Source organism: Pristis pectinata, chromosome 21 (assembly GCF_009764475.1).
Source record: "Pristis pectinata isolate sPriPec2 chromosome 21, sPriPec2.1.pri, whole genome shotgun sequence".
Classification (NCBI taxonomy): Eukaryota; Metazoa; Chordata; class Chondrichthyes; order Rhinopristiformes; family Pristidae; genus Pristis; species Pristis pectinata.
The window spans coordinates 15076297-15101603 of NC_067425.1; the positions used below are offsets into that span (position 1 = coordinate 15076297).

The following is a 25307-nucleotide window of genomic DNA, read 5'->3' on the forward strand; positions in this document are numbered from 1 at the left end:
AAAACTCTTTGCTCAATTACAAAACAAAAATCGGTGGGGTTGAGGTAAAGGAGGTGGAAAAAAGTGGGGGGGGGAAGGGGTGGGACAGGAGGACGTGGTGGGCATGTGTGTGAGGGTAGCTGTTGGCTAAGTGAGCAGTGGATTGGGGTAATCATTGGAGACTTCACTGGTGGCAGTTTAAAGTGGCGAATGTGGGGTGGGGTGAATTTCTGTCACAGGCAATGTCAGAAAGTGCAATGAAAAGATGGGACTTTTTGCAAAAAGCTCTCAAGGTTAACTTAATTGAAACTGTCAAAACCATAATAGGTGATTTTTTTTAAGGCAGGGAAATTAAGTAGGCTGTATGAAATTAGGATAAAGAACCACCTTTTTGTAGTAGAACTGGCTCAAGAGGCTAAGTTAACTACTCTACTTTGATTTACTTGGAACACTTTATAGAAGGTAAAGGATCAAATATTAAAGAACACAAAGTAATTTCCCAAAAAAGATCAATATATAAACAACATTGGTTTAATTACCACTGATGAACATTACTTCCATTGCATATGATCTGTTAATGAACTGTATAAACGTTCCAAAAATAACAATTTGAAAACTTCTCATGCAAGTCTACAGAAACCAGGTTCCTAATTGTGGTGTAGTTTTCCACTCAACATAGCATCAAATTATTGCTTTTGCTCTGATTATCCTGATCCAAACACAACATTGGTTTTAAGAGCTACACTTTTATCAGGATTCAAACAGTGAGATTCTGGTCAACTTTTATATATTGGAAACTTACCCTTGTTCCCACTTTCTTCTCCCCATGAATTTTCCACTCTCCATTTTTCAAACTCTACTTCATTTTCACCCTGTGTGCCAAAATACACAATCATCAGCAAGATTTTCAGCAGTGTTATTCAATGTGCATTAATTTAATGAATAAGTAGTTTGGGAATAATATAACAGTTGACTTGCATGCAAGTTTACAGTAGAAACAATAGAAACAGTATGCATGTGGAAATATCTTGAAAATGTGTGCAATTTGAATTCTATCCATTCTAGCTGTATGATTGCAGTTGACATTCACCTTAGGTTGACATCAAGCATAATTTCCATAGTGAACGAGTTATTAAATCCTTCTTATATTTTGGTTTTTTAACATTACAGCAAAACTATTTTAGTACGATTTATGCTCATCTTAAAGTTGTGATTTCCACCCCTTCCCTATTTATATACACCTTTATAATTTTCCTTTCAGATCACATTGGAATCAACAAACTTTGCAAAACAATTGTGAAGCTTAAATCCCACTTTCACACAGGAATATTTTGTGATTGGACTGGCTTCAATTCCTAATTCAAAGACTTAAATGACTAAAAGAATATATTCACTGGGAATTGTGGTCAAACCTGATGGAAATTGTGAATCTGAAATGAGAACAACTGTGTGACAAGTTATTAGGCATCAGATTGAAGCTGCCAAGGTATGCTACATCGAGTGTTATTTACCCAAGCTCATTGACCCAGTGAAATGAGCTTTGATGGGTCAAATAGGTTTTCTCATCCATGACTTTGCTTGTGTTGCTTTGGATTGCCTGGCATTCAGCGTGTTACAGAATGGAAACCTGAACACAAGATCAAAATGTATGCCCAACAGTACCTGAATTCACTTTGTAATAGAAAAACTGGAGAGTAATGGCACTTAGATTTGAACCGAAACTTAATTCAACCCAAGTAAATTTGCAACATTCAGAACTTTTGTAATTTTTAAAGACTGGGGTTACTTAGTTTAGGGCGAGAAGTGAAGTTGGATCATCAGCAGTTTAGTGGGAACAGGACAGATACAGGAAGAGATGATCCACTTTGTTTCGAGGAACCTTTAACCTTAAAAAAATCTCTGAGCTTTGTCACAACATTGTAATAAAACACACAAAACAGCAGAAACTAAATAGATTACATGATCCACTATTACTAATTATTGCTGGTTGCATCAAACTTGGTGATCAATTTTCTAAAATTTTTCTCTTTAATTACCACTTCTTTTGCCCAGTGTGGGTATAAAACATTTTTACATTCCATTTATTAATAACAAATAAGGGACAAAAGGGAGGTGCATATTGTAGTAGTTTCTGTTCAAAGTGGACAACGAGGTGAAAAATGTAGGGAAAAAAATTCCTGCCACAATGCAAATCTGCCTGATTCTGTAGCATTGACTGTGGAAACAGAGCTTTGAAAATCCCTCAGATATTTAATTATTAATAAATTGACTTTAAAGCCTCATACTCGTGTCAGATGCAAATACAAGGTTATCAAACAGCGATTAAAGACAACATTCAGGAAATCTTTCACCAAGTATGATTTAACCAGTATTAACAATGGCTTATAACAATGTTGTGACAAAGCTCTGCAGTATCTAAGATTAAAGAAACAGCTTCTGTTTAACTGAATGTACATTTTACCTGTATTTATCTGGTACTAGTTTAATTCCCTTTTAAATGGAGCACGAATGACTGCCATGGCAGGCAGTTCCAACTGTGCTACAAAACAAAGACACACAAAAAGCAAAAGACATGGTGACGTCCTTGCACATACTTCATACCATAATTTTTTAAAAATTCTGTTTCAAATTCATTATAGCTTCAATCATGAATTTCTGATTATAATGTATATTTTTAGTCTCCTTATTTAAGGATGGATGTTAATATGTTAGAACCTGTTCAAAAACACTTTACAAGATTAATACCTGGAGTTGGTGTATTGTTTTAAAAGAGGAAAGTTTGATCAGGCTAGGCTTGTATCTGGAGTTTGTGAGTGAGAGGGGTCCTAACAGGATGGATGTGAAGAGAACACTTCCCCTTCTGGAAGAATCAAAAATGGTTTGAAAATAAGGGATCATTCATTTAAGATACAGATGAGATTTTCTTTTTCTCACAGAGGGTTATGACTCTTTGGAATTGTCTTCCTCAGAGGTCAGTGGAAACAGAATCTTTTTAAAGCAGAGACAGATGCTTGTAAGCAAAGGGCAAAAGGTTACCACTGGCAGACAGGAATGCAGAGTTGAGGACATGATCACATCAACTGTGATCATATTAAATGACAGAACAAGTTTGAAAGGCTAAGTGATGTACTGCTACTTCTAATTCATACATTTGTATGATATTTTTGTGTTCATTGGGGCGAGGATCATTAGTGTCAAGGAAATGACTGTTTCTTTCAAATGCCCAGTGTGAGCACCAAGATCTTCCAGGCTGTGGATACAGTATCTCAAGGCTTGATGAAGGTCATTTTACTCCAGTGGCTCTCAAACTGTTGTCCGCAAACCCTCAGGAATGTTACAAGGCTATCATGCTGGGGATTGCAAGGAGCAATGCCTCTGCTCCAAGATGTACAAATCTAGCATTTCAAAAGTTACATTTCTGACTTTGTATTTATTTCAAAAAGTATTCTAATTGTATCCTGTACCTTCACTCCTGGACAGCATTTATATACTTGAGAGGATTGTTGTAGCTTCAGATTAGACTGGGAATTGTGAAGAGTTTGTGTGCAGGACCAACTTGGCACCAGGGGTTGGTTTCTGCCTGGTGCTGCAGTTGCATTCTACTTAACAGTGACACAAGAGACTGTAGATGCTGGAATCTGGAGCTTAAAACAAACTGCTGGAGGAACTCTGCAGGTCGAGCAGCATCTGTGGGGGGGGGAGGAAGGAATAATCGACTATTTGGGTTGAGACCCTGAATCAGGACTGAGTGGAGAGGGAAGATGGCCAGTATAAAGAGGAGAGGGGGAAGAAATTGTAACTGATACCTCCTGTGCTCCCCCCTCTCTCTCCTGATCCACCTCTTGTCCTCCCATTTGTTCCCCTTTCCATACCACCCCCCCCCCCCCCCCCCCCCCCCCCCCACCTCCCCAGGACCTCCTATCACCCATTTTCATCTCATTTCCCCTCCTGGTTCCATCCATCTACCGCCCACACACTTCACCCATTGTATTCCTTCCCCCATCTGGTTTCATCTGCCCTTCATCTCTCCCTTAAACATTTCCCATTATCACCTTCCATTCTAATCAGATTCCAGCACGTAGCCTTTGTGTCACCCTCCAGCCTCCATCTTCACCCTCCCCTCTCCACCTGGCTCCATCCTGCCCTTTTTTCCTCTTGTCTGTTTCCACCTATCATTTTCCTGCCTGACTCCCAACTCCACCCACCCCCACACGCCTCCCCCTCCGCCGCCATCGTCCTTCACTCCTCCTCAGTTCACCTATCACAGGGCCCTAGATCACCCCTCCCTCTCTCCTTTATACTAGCCATTTTCCCCCTTTACTCTCAGTCCTGATGCAGGGTCTCAACCCGAGATGTAACAATTTCTTCTCTCCTCCCCCCCCCCCCCCACCCCCACCACCAACCAATGCAGCTTGACCCACTGAGTTCCTCCAGCAGTTTGTTTTTTGCTCTGTTTAACGGTTCCTGGTTGAGAGCAAACTTGATTGTAGTGGTGACATAAAGTAGAGTGAGTTTTGCATGGGAGTGGGTAGGGAGAAGGCAGATTCATTTTGAATTGTGAGGTATTAACTATGAACAACATGCTTGGCTTGAGTGGTGTTGGGGGGTTAGGGCAGGGGCAGCTATTTTTTTTTAAAAAAGCCACACTTAGGGACAGGGGAGGCCACCAGTGTAGGAGGTTGAGAACCATTGCCTTCTTGTTTCCCCACACCTGTTGCTTTACACAGAGAGTGCCCACTTAGTCTGAAGTACGAACACTATTGATGTTTACTCCATCTTTACTGGACAGCCAAAGAAGTGGACTGAGTTTCACCCCATCAGAATGGGCCAGATTTGAACCTAGTCTTACATGTTTCAGTGTGTGACCTATTGTGCTACTACAGTGCACGCTTGGAGTGCTTTTATTTTGTCTAAAATTATTTCTTTCTCCATGCATTAGATGGCTTTCTGTACCAGCAAGGAAATACTTATTGTCCATCCATTATTGCCCATAAAATCAGTACCATTTCACAGGACAATTTGGAATCAATAAAACTGTTGGTCTGAGGTCACAATTAGGTCAGAACAGGTAGGAGCCAAAGGACATGATTAAACTAGATGAGTTTTACGATCACGCAGGAGTTTCTTCATTACTGTTACCAGCTTTCTCATTCCAGATAAATTTAATGTCCTGTTTTGTGCTGTATGGTTCTATGGTTTAACTAAATATATGAACTGCCATGATGGGATTTAAATTTGTGTCTCATAACCTTTGGTTTAGTCCATTCGGTTACTGGTCCAATAACAGAACCACTGTGCTTATTGGGTGGTGAGTTTTGGTTATGTACTCACTATGAGCACTCTACTAAAGCTGCAAGGTGTAATTAATGATAACATCATCTACAAACACTAAAAGGTCATTGGGTAAACGAACACAAAAATAAAATAGATCTGCTTACATTAAAGTCTGCATCCCAATACAAATGTGTATATGGGTTTTACAGGTCCACAAACCAGATGGTCACCGTTGACTGATACAAAACTGGTGACGCTAATTAATTACATTAATGTCTTTATGCATTTGAGTCAATTACTTGAGCTGATCATAAAAGGTACTAACTCAAATAGGTTATAGTCCTAAGGTGGCGTCATTTGATTCATTACAAGTGTGACTTGCCAATCCCTCGCACAGCAGACTCGCACAAAATCAGGGTCTGCAATTCTATCTCCGAACATGTGTCTCTTCTTCAGATGAAGAAATTAATCTGGAAATGTTCAATAATAAAAAACTACAAGCTAATTTGAAATTTCTTCGAGCTTGCAGTGTGGTATGAAAATAAGATGGGTTTTAGGCATCAACCTCACTCGGAATGCTCTCAATCAGTCCAGAAAAATTAAGGATGTGGAGAAATTTAAGAAAGGCATTGTATTATTGGCTCCATAAAGAACTATAAATCAACATAATTGGCTTGGTGGAAAACAAAAGGCAAATATTTGGAGAACTTAAGAGTAGTCTCAAGCTTGTTCTGCTATTCACAAAGGTCTTGGCTGACTTGTGACCTCACTTCAAATAGGTCTTTTCCTCCAATACATTAATACCTTGGGTTATCAGAAAATCAATCTCAGATTTAAAATTAATAAATTGACCCCTTTTGAAAAGAATTTCTACAAACACAGGATGGTAGAAATTTAGAAGTGTTTTCTAACCCCAGTCTTAAAAGGCCTAAGGTGGTCACTGGTCCTAGTTTATTTTGTGTTGAAGATTTGTCTACAAGAGAGCAGAAAGTAGATTCTCAGGTTCTGAAGTCATTGCAAAATCACTTCAAGAAATATTTGGAAGATATTAATGCAAATAGGTACATGTTGCAATAGACTTTAAGAAACCTTATTGAAATGGCAAGTGGTAATATGCCTACCATTATTGAAACATTAAATTGAGAATGATATTTCCTAATAGAGTCTGGTTTGTGAATGGTCTTTGAAGTTTATTTTTACTCATAATTAGTTTAGTGATTTTAATGAAAAACAGTATCATTTTTAACTTCCCATTTTGTGACTCACTGAAGGCTTTTATTTAATAGCCTTTTACATTGTGCTTTGTTATCTCCTCTCCAATACTGCTGTCAAGAGCCAGACTGCGTGAGGTTCTTCTTTACACATTTACAGTACTTGGTACTGTATTTTTGAGTCAGTGAGTAATAGCAAATGTTGTAATAAGGAGGCTGTAGCTTTTGTGTTTTACTCAGTCTATTTGGTTTATGCAAATACTAGGAAAAGGGCATCCAAGGTACATTCACAAAGAATTGGTCAAATTACTGATTTTAAATGCATCAAAATTAGGCAATCAAGTAAGCAACAATAACATGCAAATTACAAAGGTATACTGAGGAACTTTGGACAAATTATTAAAATTTAAAATTCTTAAATTCAAACAGCTGCACAATAGGCTTGCTCAACTGTACACTTTTATGATGGCCACATCCAATCTTTGCAAATTTACAAACCAGACCCACTTCTGTGAAGCTGAAAGTACGCAGCAGCAATGTGCAAGAGCCAGACTTCAAAACTAATATCTTAACTTCTGTTAGAAGAATGCATTCTATTGTGTGTGCAATTGTGGCTTTTGCAGTATTTCCCTTCTCTTTGAAAAGCATCACTACAAATCAAATGTCTCTGGACAGACCCAGTCATCAACATCAACAAATCCTGCAGGGAGCAGCTAACCACAGAATGCAACTTACCTTTTCAGAGAAACCAGTTAGAACCATAGCATGTGTCATCAGTGATTCGCCATACATCAGCCTTTCTGCTTTGCCCAAATTCCTCAGACTAACTCCAAACAGTAGCTCTCGGTTCAGACTGCAAAATATTGAAATTTCTGAGAGATGCCAAGACATTTTTATTTTTTTGAAGTAGTGTTTATTTTTGCCATCATTTGGTCTTGCTTCTATAACTAGTCTGCTTCTTTGTAGCTATGCATTCCTTTTCTTTACAAGAAGATATTCTTGTGAAGCCTGTGCTAATAATATCCATTTTCCCTTGCTCAGTCTGCGAACAGGTGGGAATGTTCATCCACAGCAGAACTTGCATCAACAATCAAAAACACTTAACTCAAAAAAGTTCTTAGCCGAGAAATTGTAAAGATTGGTGCCAAGCATAAATTTGTGATACATTAGTTAAAACTTTTGCATTAATCACATAGGCAGAAATTTTTCCACTAAAACTGACATTATTTATTATTTTAAACTTATACGGTCTGCATTTACAAGTAGTAAACTCCAATTCCACTCATTTATTACAGGCATTCTGTTTGAAATGACAAAAGGAATTTAAAATCACATTTTTGCTATATTGTTTCATAAAACTTTCTCTTAGTTGGGGTTACAAAATACAAAAAGTATATGTTTGCATCAAAAAAAGTAGTGAAACATAATTAAAAACATCATTTTGCTTGATTTTAATTAAATCCTCTTTCGTTTCCTTATCCAAATCCTCACCTTGTTACAAAGCACTCAAGTTCTATTGCTTAGGGTAGAAACATCAGGGAATATTATTAAAGAGCAGTGACTCCTGACCTCAGGTGCTGCCTGTGTGGAGCTTGCGCGTTCTCCGTGACCACATGCGTTGATAAGTTAATTAGCCACTGGTTGGTGCATTCTCGATGGGCCGAAGGGTCTGTGGGGTGTATCCTTCACTAACTCTATAGGAATGGTCTTGATGTTAAAACAGAGGAAGATTCCAAACAGGCTCAGGTGGTAGTAGAACTGTAGTTAGAAAGTGCCTAATTATAATTTTACTTCTTAGTTTTCTGATATTAAGGAAAGGCACGATGAGCTTATAGATGTGAAATCTAAACTCCATTATTCAATAAATGTAAAAATAAAATTTGGAGATGCTGGGAGGCTTTAAAACAGGAGCATGAAAGTTACTGAAGAGGTTTCAGAACAAATCCAAATCCCTAGACTTTAAGGGAAAGCTCTTCACATGTGGCTGGCAGTGAAGAAATAGAAAATATTTCAAAAGCTTTTGGGATCAAATAGTAATGCTCATAACTTATGTAATTAGGACAACTGAAATAGATGTATGCTGAAATTACTGTATGTCAAATATGCCCTGGTCATCAACTTCCACCCCACCAGCCTGCACATTCAATGGCTCATCCTTTGTAATTTGCACCAACTTCAACAAGATTCCACCATCACAGACATCTTCCCCTCCCCTTTCAGGATTTCCCTCAATTTCCTGGTCCACTCTTCCATCCCCACCAATCACTCTTTTTATGGCACTTTCCCACCTTCCAAGGATTCAAGAATCCTTCCAGATAAAGCAGTGCTTCCAATCTGGTGAAGTGTATTTGGTGCTCACAATGTGGTCTCTCTACAATGGAGAAACTATATTCAGATAGGGTAACCACTTCAAGGAGCATCTGCATTCAGTTCATGGGGCAACATTGAGCTTCCTATTGCATGCCAATTTAATTCTCTATCCCACTCACACTCCAAACCATCCATCTATGGCCTTTTGTACTGTTGAGGTCCAACAAAGGCTTGAGGAACAGCATCTCATCATCCATCTGGTAATATTTCAATATTGAGTCTGGAAGGTTGCATTCTGTAACTCCAGGCAACTTGTTTTTCTGGCCATATCAGAACTGGTCATATCTACTGTAAGTCATTCATCTGTGACATTGGCTCAGTTTTTCTCTCTCCATTAGTACAGCCCAACCTGCTGGGCATATTCTACGATCCCATATTTTGCAACATTTTACGATCCTTTGTTTGTACTGTCACTTTCTAACTGCCCCATTTCCTCATTATTGGATGACATCTAAAGCTTTTCTCCATGGCAATCCTGGCTTCACCCGATCCAATTTATTCCTTTCTCGTAACCATCCTTTCTTCTCTTCCTCGGCAAATTAAAACCAAGTTGTTTTCTCCCTTTCCCAACTCTGATGAAGAGTCTTTGAGTTTAAATATTTTTTACTCAATTTCTCCTTCCCCAGATGCTGTCTGGCCTGCTGAGTGTTTCCAGAATTTCTGTTTTTTAATTTAAATATTGGATTGTGCTACTTTTAATCCATACACCGCAACTTTATCTCAGTCTTATACTTACATATTGAGATCATTGATTCCTAGCTTGCTACAAAATTGTTTGCCTACATCACATCCAAACCAGACTGCCTAAAAAGTAAAGATCATTAACAAGATTAGTCAATGGACAAAAGAAGTTGCAATTTTATAGCACCATTCATGATATACCAAAGAGTTATTGCCAATGAAGTATTCCAATGAAATTATTGTTGCAATGCAGGAAACATGTCAATTTGCACAACCTGTTTTAGTGTTGGAAGAAGGATAAACATTGACCAGAAATAAAGAACACTCACGAGCTTCTTCAAAAAAATTTACATAAGCTGAGACCCATCTGCCCTGTTAGGTATAACAACTGTTACAGTTGAACAATGGAATCTCTCAAAATGCTGTGCTGATTTTAACTTTCTTTCTGTGCTCTCTATCGACTCTAGTTAGACCACACTTAAGAGTACTGTGTTCAGTTTTGGTCGCCGCATTATAGGAAGGATGTGGAGGCGTTGGAGAGGGTGCAGAGGAGATTTAAACAGGATGCTGCCTGGATTAGAGCGTACGGAATATGAGCATAGGCTTAAGGTGCTAGGGCTTTATTCACTGGAAAAAAGGAGGAGAGGAGACATGATAGAGGTATATAAAATATTGAGAGGAATAGATAGAGTAGACAGCCAGCGCCTCCTTCCCAGGGCACCAATGCTCAAGACAAGAGGGCATGGCTTTAAGGTTATGGGTGGGAGGTTCAGGGGAGATGTCAGGGGAGGTTTTTCACCCAGAGAGTGGTTGGTGCATGGAATGCACTGCCCGGGGTGGTGGTGGTGGAGGCAGATACATTGGACAGGTTCAAGAGTTTGTTGGATAGGCACATGGAGGAATGTGAGATAGAGGGATATGCAGGAGGAAAGGGTTAGATAGTGTAAGGGTGGTTTGATGGACAGCACAACATGGTGGGCCGAAGGGCCTGTTAGTATAAGGGTGGTTTGATGGACGGCACAACATGGTGGGCCGAAGGGCCTGTTTTGTGCCGTATGGTTCTATGGAACAAAGTCAGCTTAGATCTTGAATTTGGATCTATAGATTAAATCTTCAACTAATAACGTTTCTATTCAGTACAAGGCTACTACCTGCCTAGCCAAGGCTGACAACTGTAGCATTTAGAGATTTATTACTACTTTATCATACAAATGAAAATAGTTTTGTTTGCTTTTAATCATTAGGTGAGGTGAATAGCAGGGCGCAGCTCTGCTGACTGCATCTCTGTGTTATCAGGGCTCTCTGTCAGAGAGATTTTGGAGTATTTCCACAGAAGATTTAGTTTGTGCCAGCAATGTCATGGTCAGAGCTACAGAAGGAACTGAAGTCATGGCTACAGGTGTGCACACTGGCAAATGACCAAGGTGAGTAGGGAGAACACCAGGAATGGGAACTGTAAAGCTCCAGCAACAGTTAGGTGATAAGCAAATAAAGTATAGAAAAAGAAACTTAAAATGTGTAATAAAAAAGGTGGAGCTGCAATAAACAAAAGAAATAGAAACAGGAAATGGCCATTTGGTACCTTGTGACTGCTACTACACTAAATAAAATCATGGCCATCTCATTACATCAGCATCGCTCTCCTGCACTAACTCCAAATCCCTTTACTCCTGTACTAACTAAGAACTCATATGCCCCTCCTATTCTGGTCTATTAATCACCCTCAAAATTAATCACTTCCTCCAGTGGTAAATATGCCTTCAGCTGCCAAGCCCCCAAGCTCTGGAACCTCTTCATAAAACCTTTCCACCTCTTGTCTCCTTTTGGTTGCAGCTTAAAACCTACCACTCTTTCATGGTGTATGAATAAGGGATAGCCTAGGGAATAAAAGAAACTATCTTATTACAAGTATTTATCTAAAATAATGGAGTTTAATGCCAAATCCCATTTTGAAAAGGATTTATAAAGAAATTTCAAGAAAAAAAAAGAGCCTTGTTGCAGTTGCACAAAAGCCTCACTATTGATATGATCAAGAAGAAATTTTCTAATTAAATCTGACTTTTCCTTGATTAAACTTTCAGCACCATCATTAGGAAGTCTATCAAGCAGCTAGCCTCTAACTGACATTTCTAGAAGTTAAGAATTATGTTTTCAATCTTAGAGAGCCATCTTCTGGTCTGAGAAGTGACTCCAACCCAAGGGTACGGAAGAGTAGAAGTAGGGGAACTTGAGGCAGGAGGAACTGCTCATACCCCACACAAAGGTGCAGAAATAGGTCTGTGTGAAAGAGTGAGGGAGAGCTGCAGCAAGAGAGTGAGAGAAAAATGAGATCACCCAAGGCATAAATTAAATTCACCATTGGTGTGACTTTCTGACTCAAAAGGTGAAACAGTTCTGGTGAGATTTCTGAGAAATGACATTGTTATTTATGTTAAGTCAGTCAACTATATTCAGAGTAATAGAGTCGCACAGCATGGAAACAGGCCATTCAACCCTCCACATCCATGTCAATCAGAGGGCACTCATCCACGTTAATTCAATCTTCCAGCACTTGCCTTCTATACTGAGGTGATTCAGGTGCTCATCTCGACACTTCTTAAATACTGTCAGTGACTCTGCTTCCACCAAATCAAGTATTCTCATGATATGTGTCTTCTAAAAGGTGGAAGCTAAGTACACTTCAAATATTGCTTATGGGGAATTGCTCACAGCTACTTGGTGACTATCATGATGTTTAACTGCTAAGGCAGAGCTGTGATTAACCTTCTCCTGCCCATGTTCTCTATGGGAAGGGTGGTGGTATAAATTGGTAGATCCTGAAAATTCCATGCCTTTGGAAGATGACAGTATAGAATTTTGTGTGTGTTGCTCCAGATTCCAGCATCTCTATAAAACTCAGTATAAAGCTCTTTGTAGATTTGAGAAGGGATACAAGTTAATGGTGTGGAGCTGAGAGAGAATTTCACGGATTCTATAACAGTTTCCACAGAACGGAAGCTAGCAAATGTAATACTAAAAAAAGTAGATAAAATGTATAACTACAGACCAGGTGACCCAACATCAGAAGAAAAAAAGGTAAAATCTATTTAGAAAGTAGTAACGGGGACTTAAGGAAATAATAATAGGATTGGGCAGAGTCAACATGGATTGATGAACAGGAAGTTATGTTTGACAAACTGTTGAGGTTTTTTTTGTAATTAGCAGAATAGTTAAGGGGCAAATAGTGAATTGCCAAACAAAGGGTTATTACACTAAATTAGAGCACATGAGATTGGGTTAATAGACTGCCATAGTTTGAGGATTGGTTAACCGAAACAGCGTACAAATAAATGGGCCATTACCAAAATGGAATGCTGTGACGAGTGGGTACAAAGGGATTAGTGTTGGAGCCCAGTCTGTTACAATCAAGATCAATGATCTGCACGAGGGGAACAAGTACAAGATGCCCAAGTCTGTTGATGACACGAGGCCAGGTAGATTGTGAGGAGGATGCAAAAGAGGCTTCAGCAGGTTGCTGACAGGATAAGTGAATTGGCAAGGACATGGCAGCAGGAATACAATGTGACAAATTGTCATAGCATCCACTTAAGTCAAGAGAATAGAAATGCAGAGAATTTTTTTTAAAATATAGTGAGTGATAGGGAAGTGTTGATGTCCAGAGGCACCTGGGATCCTTGTAGACAAATCATTAACACACAAGTACAGCAAAGAATTAGGAAGGAAAACGACAGGTTGGCTATAGTGCAAGAGGATTTGAATGTACAAGTAAGGATATATCGTTCCACATAGAGCCTCGGTGAGACTGCATCTGGAAAATTGTGTACAAGTGTAATCTCCCTACTTAAAGGAATATATATTTGCATTAAGGGAGTACAGCTCAAGTTCACCAGATTGATTCAGGAAATGGGGGACAATTCTTTTGCTGACAAGAGATTAAGCAAACGAAGCCTATGCCAGCTGGAGGTAGAGGTGATCTCATTAAAACACAAGATTATTATGCAGCTCAACAGGGTTGATGCTTTTAAGATCCAAGGGTCAAAGTCTCAAAATAAGAGGTTGGTCATTCAGGGGAAGAAATTTCTTCACCCAGAGAGCGGTGAATCTTTGGAACATTCTAACCAAGAGGGGCTGTGGATACTTAGTTTTGGAATATATTCAAGAAATTGACAGATTTTTGGTGACTGAAAGAATCAAGGATTATGGAGTTAGGGCAGGAGACTAGTGCCGAGGTAAAAGGTCTTACCGAATGATGGAGCAAGCCAATGATGAAGGTGCTCTAGCAAAAATCATATAGGTACTGAAACTAATCACTGAACTGGACAAGAGGGGAGGCACATATGGTTGACCTTTGGGGGGATTAAGGGTCGGGGTATCACTTGGGGAAGTGGGTTCGGGGGAAATCAAAACCTTAAGGGAGAGGTCATCAGTGGGACGTGGTTGATCATAAGTGGGTTGGGGGGCGGACAGTGGAGTGGTATGGTTTGGGGTCTTGTGAAAGTCCATTTCTGCATGAGTAGCTTATCCCATCTGTGGTCCAGCTGTGGCGAAGAAAATCAAGGTTTAGGTGTCCGGAGGGCTATTCGTGCCATTGGATGACACTGCTACATCTGGGCTCCCAGGTTGCATGAAAAATCACAGGCTCCATGGACTTCACTGGCGGTCCTGACTGTGCTTCACACTCAGTTTTGCAAAGAAATTCTACTGCACATACACGTAAATGTTGTGTTACGTGATGCAATTTCTTCATTAAAATCTCTATTGTCAATGGCTCCTCCCTCTTTCTAGTCACAAAGCAAACAGGAATTCCAACACCAGGAATAATAAGAATCAACAAACCTCCTTTTAGTCAAGCATCCTTCACAAATCACCATCAGTTAATGCACCTGGATCATTATTTACAATGTCAGAAATATGTAATTTTAGATAATGCTTTCTCTCAAAACTCCAATGCACTTGTGACTTAAACCTTCAAGGGCAGCAGCAAAATGTAACTGCAAAGATCAATACAGTATTGACTCAGATACAGAATCGACTTGTAATTTTACCTCCACCTCAACTCCAAGTCTGAATTACATGGTAATCGTAGCCAACAACCTGAAGATCTGCACTTCCCCATGACAGTGAGGTCATGACAGTGAGGTCATGAACAGCTCAATGTTCCCAGCCCTCCATTATACTTTCCCCACACCCAAGGTGAGGAGCAGGGTGGAATTCCAAATGACATTTCCTTGATGCCTCTTTGGAATAGCAAAATATTAGTATAATACAAGTACACAACTAAGACCCAAATGATAAAATTTCCTCTTTGGAATGCTCATATCTTTCAGATAATTGTTTTTGCCTAGAATCTACATTAAGAGGCCAATTCAAGCATTGTAGGAGGTTTGCCCATTACCAACCGGTGTTTGCTTCCATAGGTTTCCATCAGAATAGATTGCACTGTTTTTTTTGGTCAATGATTTAATTTCATTACAAATTCTAAAAAAAAAGGATACATTTTAAAATATGCAAACCTCTCCATCTTTGATGGAAGCAGCGGCCATCTGCTTTAAAATCTCAATCGGCTGGTTGATGTATAAAGTCTTCCTTGCATTTGTCATGTTATTCAGGAATTCTACTGTGTACAACTTTCCATAGGGATTGAAGGATCTAGGATCGTTAACCAAGCACACCTATAAAACAAATAAAGAATCCTGAAGTATAGTGATTGGTACTGGCAAAATATAACAAATATGGAAAACTAAGCTCAATCCTAAACATTTTGGTTGCAACTGCCCAAAATCCATTTGTTGATGCCTGATATCATTAACACTAGGGTAACAGTGATCAACACTAAGGAGCTCTAGTGTGATAAAGTAACTCACTGGATGCCTTTCAGCATTTTCTGTCATTGATTTCTTTTACTGTGTTTGTCATATGCCAGTGCTCTGAATTCCACCAACAAGCGCCATCACGGGAATGCAAGGAGGAGTAAAGCATACAGCTCCTTTGGACTGCTCCACAATTCAGCACAGTCATCTTCAGGTGATCTTCCACATCACCTCCAATTTATTCCTCTGGGATAGCAACATCTCAAAGGTTCTCAACCCTTTGAGTGAAGAATTCACTTCTAGATGCAGTCCATAAATGGCCAACCTGGAAACAAGTCTCCCAGTTGCAAACTCTTCAGGCAGGGTAAAGAGCTTCTCAACATGTACTCAAGCCCTTTAAGAATCTTCTATGTTTCAATGAGATCACCTTTCATTCCTCTAAGTGCCAGAGAATGCAAGCTCACTCATTCTCATCCCAGGAATCAAGCGAGTGATCAGTTCTGATTAAAGATCATTAGTCTGAAACATTAACTCAGTTTCTGTCTCCACAGATGCTGCCTGGTCTGCTAAGTGTTTCCAGCACTTTGTTTTTAATCTCACATTAGCATGATTTTATTACTGGTCAAACCCAAAAAAACTGTGATGTAGATACAGCAAACTAAAAGAGGGGAGTCAGACAAAGCATTTGGGGGAAGATAACTGGAGTATAAATGTCACTGTATATCACTTCTGGTCATTCAAGCCCAACTACTACTAATACTGCTCAAACCTCTCCCGCAACTGCATCCAGGCTATTTTTCAACTACTGACTGAGTCCTGCATTCTCACTGCTCTTCTGGTAAAGAGGTTTCTTACTTTGATGGTCTCTCATCTTGCTCTTCCACACAAATGGAAGCACTTCCTTTGAATCCATACTTTCAAAACCCTTCATAAATTTTAAAGACCTGTATTATATCACCCCTCAACCTCCCTGAGGGGAGAGATAATTTCTGTTCAAATTGGCTAGTTTCAATGTTGTTAATTTAATATCATAATGAACATTGGCATTAAGCAGTCAGTGCTTAAATGCACTCAAAGGAGAAGGTAGAGCAAAAGTAATACCCTCTACTGTAAGGTGATCACACCCACTCAACAACTCTGCAGATTTTTTTTCCTCCTACCTTGTCTTTCACGTTGAAAAGTGGCTTCACATGCTCTTTGTAAAACTGAAGAGGCGTGATTGGCCCAATCTTATGGTAGTTTTTTTCTTTGTCTCTGAATTCCCATGTAAAAGTTTCAGGGGGCGAGCCCAGACAAATGTTGATGATTCTGAAGATCTGGAATAGACAGCAAATATTTACTTCAATGGCAGGTAATTGAACTACTGCTTAACGAAAACATTCTGGTCAAAAATATTCCAACCACAAATGGATGGAGTAAGATTACAGCATATTTTAGAATGCCTCACAGCCAGGCTACTTAATATATGTGCAAACTACAGTCAGCATTGCAGGCATCTTGAATTGCATTCATTATGTAATCTGTGGAGGATCTGTTGTGCAGTTTCATTGATCATTTTTATGAAGTCCCCAGTGCCCAAGCTGTTGTCATCTTCCCTCTGTCAAAATCCGAGAATTTTCCACCTATCATCATGGAAACACTTCCAATGTGGCACCACATCTAGAATATTTAAGGTAGGTGGATTTCTAGATATAAAATGCATCATAGGGTAGGGGAGAGAGCAGGAATATGGTACTCAGAAACAAGATCAGCCATGATCGTAATGAATGACAAGTAGGCTCGAAGAGACAAATTGCTTACCACTTCTCCCATTTTCTATTGTGCACAGGCCTGGTCTCCCACCTAGGAAAAGATACATTTGCAATAGAGAAACTACAGCAAAAGTTCACCAGATTGATTCCTGAGGTGGGTATTTGCATGTACAAGAAAGATTAAGCAGACTAGGCCTATATGCCCTGGAATTTAGGAGAATGCAAGATGATTTCGTAGAAACATCCAAAATTCTTAAGGGGCTTGGCAGGTGGACGCCAAGTTTATGTTTCCTTTGGCTGGGGTGTCTAGAACCAGGGTGTCCGTCTCAAAATAGGGGGTTGGACATTCAGAACAGAGATAAGAAAAAACTTCTTCACCCAGAATGATAGCAAAGCTTTGGAATTCTCTTCTTAATAGGGTTATAAGAGATTCAGTTGCTGAATATATTCAAGACAGAGATTGGTAGATATTAAGGGAATCAATGGATATGAAGTTGGTACAGTAAAGTGGTGCCAAGGTAACGATAATGATATTGAATGATGGAGTGAGCACAAGGGACTGCATGACTTGTTCTTGCTCCTATTTCTTATGTATCTAATGAGAACTCAGAGTAAAAGTGAATATAGTTTAGTGAGCTTCACCCACATCCCATCAGAAATAGCAAACTAGAATAAGGATTCAAATCATTAAGACATTTTCAATTATTCCTTTATTTTTGCACAAAAAAGATTGACTCATCTTACAGCTCTATTTTGTGCTTTTGAAGTTCACACACTTTTGATGTGTTAACAGCATTGGATGTTAATGGTATTGCTCTTACAGGTGACAATTTGCACATAAGTGATTGTGCTAGTCATTTAAATGTTTTGAATCTGGCTGCCCACATTTTCCAGTGCTGGGTAGGTTCTGGGAAAATTGCATCGTACTGGTAGGCTCCTGTGTGGAACAAAGTTATCGCAGGGCCACTCTCTCTCCAAGACTTCCAATATCTAGCAGCACCCAGTTGCTGGAACCACAGGGATAAAGAATGCACCCACCAGTTTCTTCTCTTATATTACAACACCAATATAAACGCTTTTATGCACCCATGTGACAAAAATTATACTTTCAAATGAAAGTTACCCAATTGGTTCAGGCAGCACTTTCCAATAGTGAAAAATTTAATCATTAGTTTGAGAAGAAGAATTTGTCTGGAAAATTCAACATAAAAAAGGCAATGGGATTTGTAATAACACTGTCCAGGACAAAACAAAAACAGTAACACAGGCATTCCCAAATCAGCACACACAAATTAGAATAAATTGTTTCCCTTCAAGACAGTACAGTCTATTAGGAGTTGCTGCCTCACAGCAACATTGGCATGGACTTGGTGGGCCTATTTCTGTGTTCCATCTCTACAACCCTAAAACATACAGAATACATTTTCCTCAGAGTGGTTAGTGTGGTGTTGGTGCTAGTGGAGGTTGCTCGCAGAATCATGATCCCCTTTTATGAAGCACCTTTAACTCCTGTTTCAAGTCATCCAAGTGAAGTGTTTTCTGAAGTGCAGCTTTTGTTGCAATGTAGGAAATGAGGCAAGCAATTTGTACACAAGCTCCCACAATCAATATTGTGTTAATAGGCACATTATCTGTTTCAGAAATGTTAACTGAGGGCCAAGTATTGGCCAGGATACAAAGGATAACTCCCAAGTCTTCCTTCAAAGTCATGCCAGATCACCTTGAAGAGCCAAAAGACAGTACCAATGATTCTTGAGCACTGCAGTAGAATGCCAGCATAGACTTTTTTGTGCTTAAGTCTCCAGAGTGGGACTTGAACTCATAACCTCCTGTGTCAGAAGCAGAAGTGCCATCTATTGAACCAGTGACAAATCATAAGGAAAAATGCAAAGAGAAATCATAGTAGCATTCAAACAACAGTATAATTTCACAGACCACTCATCCTATAACTGTGCAATCCCAACAGGCAAAAATAGTTTTTAAAAAAATCTGCCAAGTTTCTCTACACTGCAGCAAGACTATGGATGCCTTCATCTCCATATCCAGTACATTTACTCACATAGTATTTGGAAATGTTGTCTTCTCTCACTAAACATGGTCATATAAAAAGGTGCACTTACATTGCATCTTTCACATCCTATAGATGTCTCAAAACACTTCATATCTAATGAAGTACTAGTGATATGTAGTCACTGTTATAACCCAAGCTAGCATAGAACACACAGCAAGAACCAACAGTCAGTGTCTTATAAATGGCTGCAGAGGAGGAAATTGAAATTGGTCTACCATTGTTTCTTGTACCGAGGAAAAACTTGTCATACATACCATTCATACAGATCAATTCATTACACAGTGCATTGAGGTAGTACAAGGTAAAACAATACAGAATGCAGAATAAAGGTGTCACAGCTAACAAGAAAGTGCAGTGGTGGTAGACAATAAGATGCAAGGTTATAATGAGGTAGATTGTGAGTTCAAGAGTCTATCTTATCGTACTAGGGAGCCATTCAATAGTCTTATAACAGCGGGACAGAAACTGTCCTTGAGCCTCAGGCTTTATCTTCTACCCAATGGGAGAGGGGAGAAGAGAGAATGTCTGGGGTGGGTAGGGTCTTTGATTATGCTGGCTGCTTTATCGAGGCAGCAAGTAGTATAGACAGAGTCCATGGAGGGGAGGCTGGTTTCCATGATGTGTTGAGCTGTGTCCACAACTCTGTGCAGTTTCTTGCGATCACAGGCAGAGCAGTTGCCATACCAAGTTGTGATGCATCCAGATAGGATGCTTTCTATGGTGCATCAATAAAAGTTGGTGAGTGTTAAAAGGGGACATGCTAAATTTCTTTAGCTTCCTGAGGAAGTAGAGGCACTGGTGAGCTTTCTTGGCCATGGCTTCTACATGGTTGGACCAGGACAGGGTATTAGTGATGTTCACTCCCAGGAACTTGAAGCTCTCAACCTCAGCACCGTGGATGTAGACAGGAGTATATGCACCACTCCCTTTCCTGAAGGGAATGACCATTTTAGAGTCAATTACTCTAATTATACAAAATAATTTGGGAAGATAAAAACTCATCTTGTACTTCAATAATCTATCAATAACTTCAACTAGTTCACTAAATTTAAATGCAGCCTGTGTAATTTGATTTTAGGATGGGAAAATAGTTTTATAATAGATCAGTTTTCTCAAATTTTTTGGAACAAAATAAAATTATACTCCTTAGTAGTTTCTATTCCAATCTGCCAAGCTAAGTCTAATTATGTAAAAATGATGTAAAATTGGGAAGGAGCAGACAGTTCATTACCAGGTCTTCAAATTTTCTACATGGAAATTGTGGTCAAGAGTGTTTAAATGACATGAGTCCTCAAAGCAGCCTACAGGGGTCTATGCAAGTTCATTGCAAATTATAGGTAATAGCAATAATCTGATTCCAGAAAATTGTAATCAACAACAGTCATCTAATGCACTTTGTTGTCTTGGCTTTGAACTAGCAAACACAATGTTACAGACATTAACCATGAATTCACAGAACTATATTACTATCTTCCTACAAAACAAATGGGCAGAGGTATCCAAGGATCCACACAGCTGGCAGGGGTTCAAGGGCAGCAGGTGAGTTAACAAAGTTGTGGTTGCTTTGATGTTGACGAACAGCAAATCATGGGCAATGGTCCAGTGACAATCCCGTCAGCTACAAGCTGCCTGAGAAGCCCCATTGTTTGTGTGCAACTTCTTAAAGTCACACCCTGGTCTCAAGGCAATTGTGAAGAAAGCACTCATAAATGATCCCATTAAAGTTTTCACACACATAGTCTTTCAGGTGAACAGTGTCCATAGCCCAACACCCTTTGGGTAAATTTCTTCAAAGAAGCCTTCTGTGAAGAAATTCAAGGAGGTTGGAAAAACTACAGGCCAAAGCACCTGATTTACAGACAGCTGTTACATATGAACCAAGCTCACAATATTATTAAATTCACAAGTCTGATACAAGTACACATGTTCATTCCTATGAATGCAAAACAATTTGCCCCCCCCCCCCCACCTTTAGAAATTGTTCTTTCTTATCAATCTTGTGTGCTTTTGATGCCATTCATTACAATAATGTGGAGGTATGGTTACCATATTAAGTGATTTTTGTGTATTTTCCGACTTACGGACAGAATCAACTTAAGCACATCTGTAAAAACGGAACCGGTCTATTACCCAAGGATAGCCTGCGATTTACAAATTGCTGCTTAAATGGCATCAATTCAAAGGCATGTATTCAATCTACAAAAGGTACTGGCAATTTATTCAATAAAGGTGCCACACAGTGGGTAGGAATACACTACACCAAATGGATTTCACTCAATCTTCAATTTACAAAATTTCACTTAAAACATTTAAGACAGGGTATCTTTATTAGTCACACGTACATCGAAACAGTGACATGCATCTTTTGTGTAGAGTGTTCTGGGGGCAGCCCGCAAGTGTCGCCACGTTTCTGACGCCAACATAGCATGCCCACAACTTCCTAACCTGTACATCCTTGGAATGTGGGACAAAACCGGAGCACTCGGAGGAAACCCACACAGACACGAGGAGAACGTACAAACTCCTCACAGGCAGTGGCCAGAATTGAACCTGGGTCGCTAGTGCTGTAATAGCGTTACGCTTACTGCTACACTACCGTGCCTGCCTGTTTTCCCAGAACACATACCTTTTGTAAATTGAGGAAGGGTTGGAATAAAACAAAGTCTTGGAAAAGTAGCTTTGGACCTTGCAAGGCAATGGACAGAGTATTTGCAGTTAGTTTATAACTTGCAGGCAGTTTGGAAACTACAGATTTATAAAGCCAACAGCATTCAAAAGTTAAAATGCTGAAGTACAAAGCACATTGAAAACAAGTCTGTGGAAAAGCTTCAAAAAGAATCTAATCATTGCCTATACCACATCTCATTTGTGATCTGTGCCACTGTGTTATATTTGGGCAGATTTGAGAAGAACATACTGTGGGGGGGAAAAAAATGGCTTCTCCTTTCATGTCTGAGTGCACTGCCAGACACACAAAACAACTAAAGACTTCTTAATGTCATCTTAAGACTGGGCTTGACAAATGGATTTAGAAAAGTACAAGTTAAACTATTCCAGAGGGCATTCTGGTATCAATTAATGTCATTCCCAATACTGACATGAAATTAATGATCCCACTTATTTTTCACCCACGCAAATAGGCACTCAAAATGTAATTGCTTTAATCCTCAAATATTCACTGCTTTCATTTTATTTATTACAAATGCAGGCAGATCTAATTGTATGCAAGGTTAAAGATTCAATTTTGGCTCTGCATGGAAAGCATTGACTTCAAATTGACAACAACTATAAAAGTAGATGGACAACAGGTCACTTGGAGCACCGTCACCAAGTTTAATCTTATAAATGTCTCCACATTTTTGGGATGATGACGCATAAAGGGACCTACTAAAGCAAGCTGATAGATGGGTGAGCTGTGCCAATGACCACAGTTTGTGAAAGCAAATGCAGTAAATCTGAAAACTAAGCTCCACACACCAGGAGGATCAGAGTCCAAAATATAATGCAAAACAAATAAAATCCCCAAAAATTTCAGAAGCACTCAGCAACTCCAAAGGACAAGAAGAGAGAAGACCAGCTATTACACTGAGAGGCATTCAAAATAGATTCACAGGCCAATTCCTGGGATGAGAGGGCTGTCCTATCAAGAGAGACCAGACAGTTTGGGGTTTTATTGCTTGGAGTTTAGAAGAGTGAGGGATGACCTTCTTCAAACACAAGGGAGCTTGAGAAGATAAATGTTGAGGTGTTTACACTAATGGGAGGATCACAAATGAGGACATACCTGCAAAATAAGGGACCAGGCATTTAAAACTAAGGTGTGTGGAAGTGTCCTTCCTGAGGGTAGTGAATTACTGGAATTCCCTGTCCCCAAAGGCAGTGGACGCCCCATTATCAGATATATTTATCTGTCTCCACCTTAAATATATGAAAGACAGACGAATTGGGGAACTGGCACAGAAGAGGAGGGGTTCAGGCCAGCATAGATCGGCCGTGATCATATTGAATGGTGGGATGGGCTCGAGGGGCTGAGTGACCTACTTCCTTGTGTTGGTCAGTGTTCGATGAGCTGATTTTGTCCCAAGAAGGCCAGAGAACTCAACTGGAAAGGAGACATGCAAGGAAATTTAGGTGACTTGCCTGGTCTGGTGGCTGCTACGAGATAATGGATGTTGGCTTGGACTCAGCAGTGATACACCCTCAACAACTTGTCCAGCCACAGAAAATGAGGGAAGAATGGAAACTTGGCAAACATGTTTGGACACCTCCCAATTCACTGAATAACTAGTTATTTTAACAGAAGTGGAAATTTAACAAGCCAACTGGTAGAAAATGTACTGAAATAAATGTTATAATCTAATAGATTGATAAGTGAATATGGAGTTACATTACACAAGTGGAAGATAGGTGATGTCAGACAGTGAATTGTGTAACTGTGTAGCAGTGAGCCAGCAGATAGCAGGTAATTAAACAGTTACACTCTGCAGAGGGTTTCCCTCCGCCATCACATTTCTGAACAGTCTATGAACACTACCTCATTATTCCTCTTTTGCACTATTTATTTTTGTAACTTACATTAATTTTTGTTCACAACATTTGTCAGTGATAATAAACCTGATTCTGATGAATGTCACTGTTGACTATTTCAATTTTAATTTTATTTTCTCCTCCTCCTGCCCCTGGGGTGAAGACGATATTCACTGATTAAAGTGCATGGTGGGCTGCACTGATGAATTCTTTTGTTCTCATAGCAATTAAAGCACAAGTGCTTGTAAAAGAACAAAAATCATTGTCAGAATATTATTGTAATAAATAGAAGCCATGTTAGTATACATCTCCAATCCTGTGAAAAGATGCAAGATTCGAATAAGATAGTTTACACAGAAATTAAACAAAATACCTTTCAAAAAGTAGACTGCTTTAAGTGCCACAGCGCCAAGCCATTATTTTATCCTCAAAGGACTTGTTCTATCAATAGAACTTTTCTCAAATTAGTAATAGCATATTGACAAAGGTTTATAAAAAGTATTCAGTGCAAAAATTCAGAATGTAAATAAGCATGATAAGTGTTCACCAGAAGGTGGCCTGCTGCTTAAGATGTTTACCTCAAAGCAGCTGATGAACTGTCAAGTCTCAGTTTGCACCCCAGCATATATCAATGTCTAATATTAAATTTCACATTTGTCTCACCACTTAGACAAGACTGGTATAAGCACACATTATAAATGGATAATATTTAGTACTATGTTTGTAAGCTCATGAACCACTTATAAACTGGAGAATCATCCAAGCACCATATATCATTGGACAGTCATAAGAATTGTTAACACAGAGACTAAATTTCAAATATATTTTATTTGCTCTGAAGGATCACAGGGTTTTTTCTTAATTTAAATTGAAGTCTTTTCAAAGCAAAATAATTTTAACTGCCATGGTTAAATCACACACAATTTACAAATAGTTTACAAACAAGCCAGCTTTCCCCTGAACTATTTTTTTTGAAGGGTGCCCTAACAGGATTTTTTTTTTTTTTTTTTTTTTTTTTTTTTTTTTTTTTTTTTTTTACACACAACTTCCCTTCACCCAAACCATGACAGGAGGTTTTCTATTCTAACGGTCAAGATCAAAGCCTTTATCACCCAGTAAGTGGGCACTTCCAGGACAGATTGCTGCAAACATAAACCAAGAAAGCTCTGACCTGTTTTTCCTCGATAGTAAGAATACTGCAGAAGCCAACTGTTGTGCTATTGTCATCCGATGGAGGCCAGTTAACTCAGCACAAACAAATCATGGTCTGTAATTTCAATCAATTATGTAAACTGGGGAGCTCAAATATATATCTTTGATGGAGCCATTTCATGTCTTCAGTGACTGGTAATGCCAACATTTGCTGTCAGCTTAGCAGTGCAAATAAAAAGAGGAAAATAAAAACAATGCAGATGCTAGAAATCTGAAATTTAGACAGAAAATACTGGAAACACTCAACAGGTCAGGCAGAATCTGTAGATGAAAAATAGTTAATGCTTCAGGCCAAAGGCCCTTCATCAGAACTGAGAAAAAAAGAGAAAGCCTGTTACTCTAGCGTTGAGTCACTGTGCCAGTAACTCCTAGTTTTAGACATCTTTTTGTTCAAATCATTGAGTCCCAGAACATGTCTGTA

The 25307-nt window shown here is 39.3% G+C and overlaps 1 protein-coding gene across 1 annotated transcript in view; it reads right to left on the bottom strand.

Annotated features, from left to right (window-relative positions):
• blmh (bleomycin hydrolase) overlaps positions 1–25307 on the bottom strand; it is a 74991-nt gene that overhangs the window by 24850 nt on the left and 24834 nt on the right. The window contains 5 exon segments of the mRNA XM_052035849.1: positions 782–851; positions 7200–7317; positions 9571–9638; positions 15029–15187; positions 16486–16641. Coding sequence (XP_051891809.1) covers positions 782–851; positions 7200–7317; positions 9571–9638; positions 15029–15187; positions 16486–16641 — 571 coding nt within the window.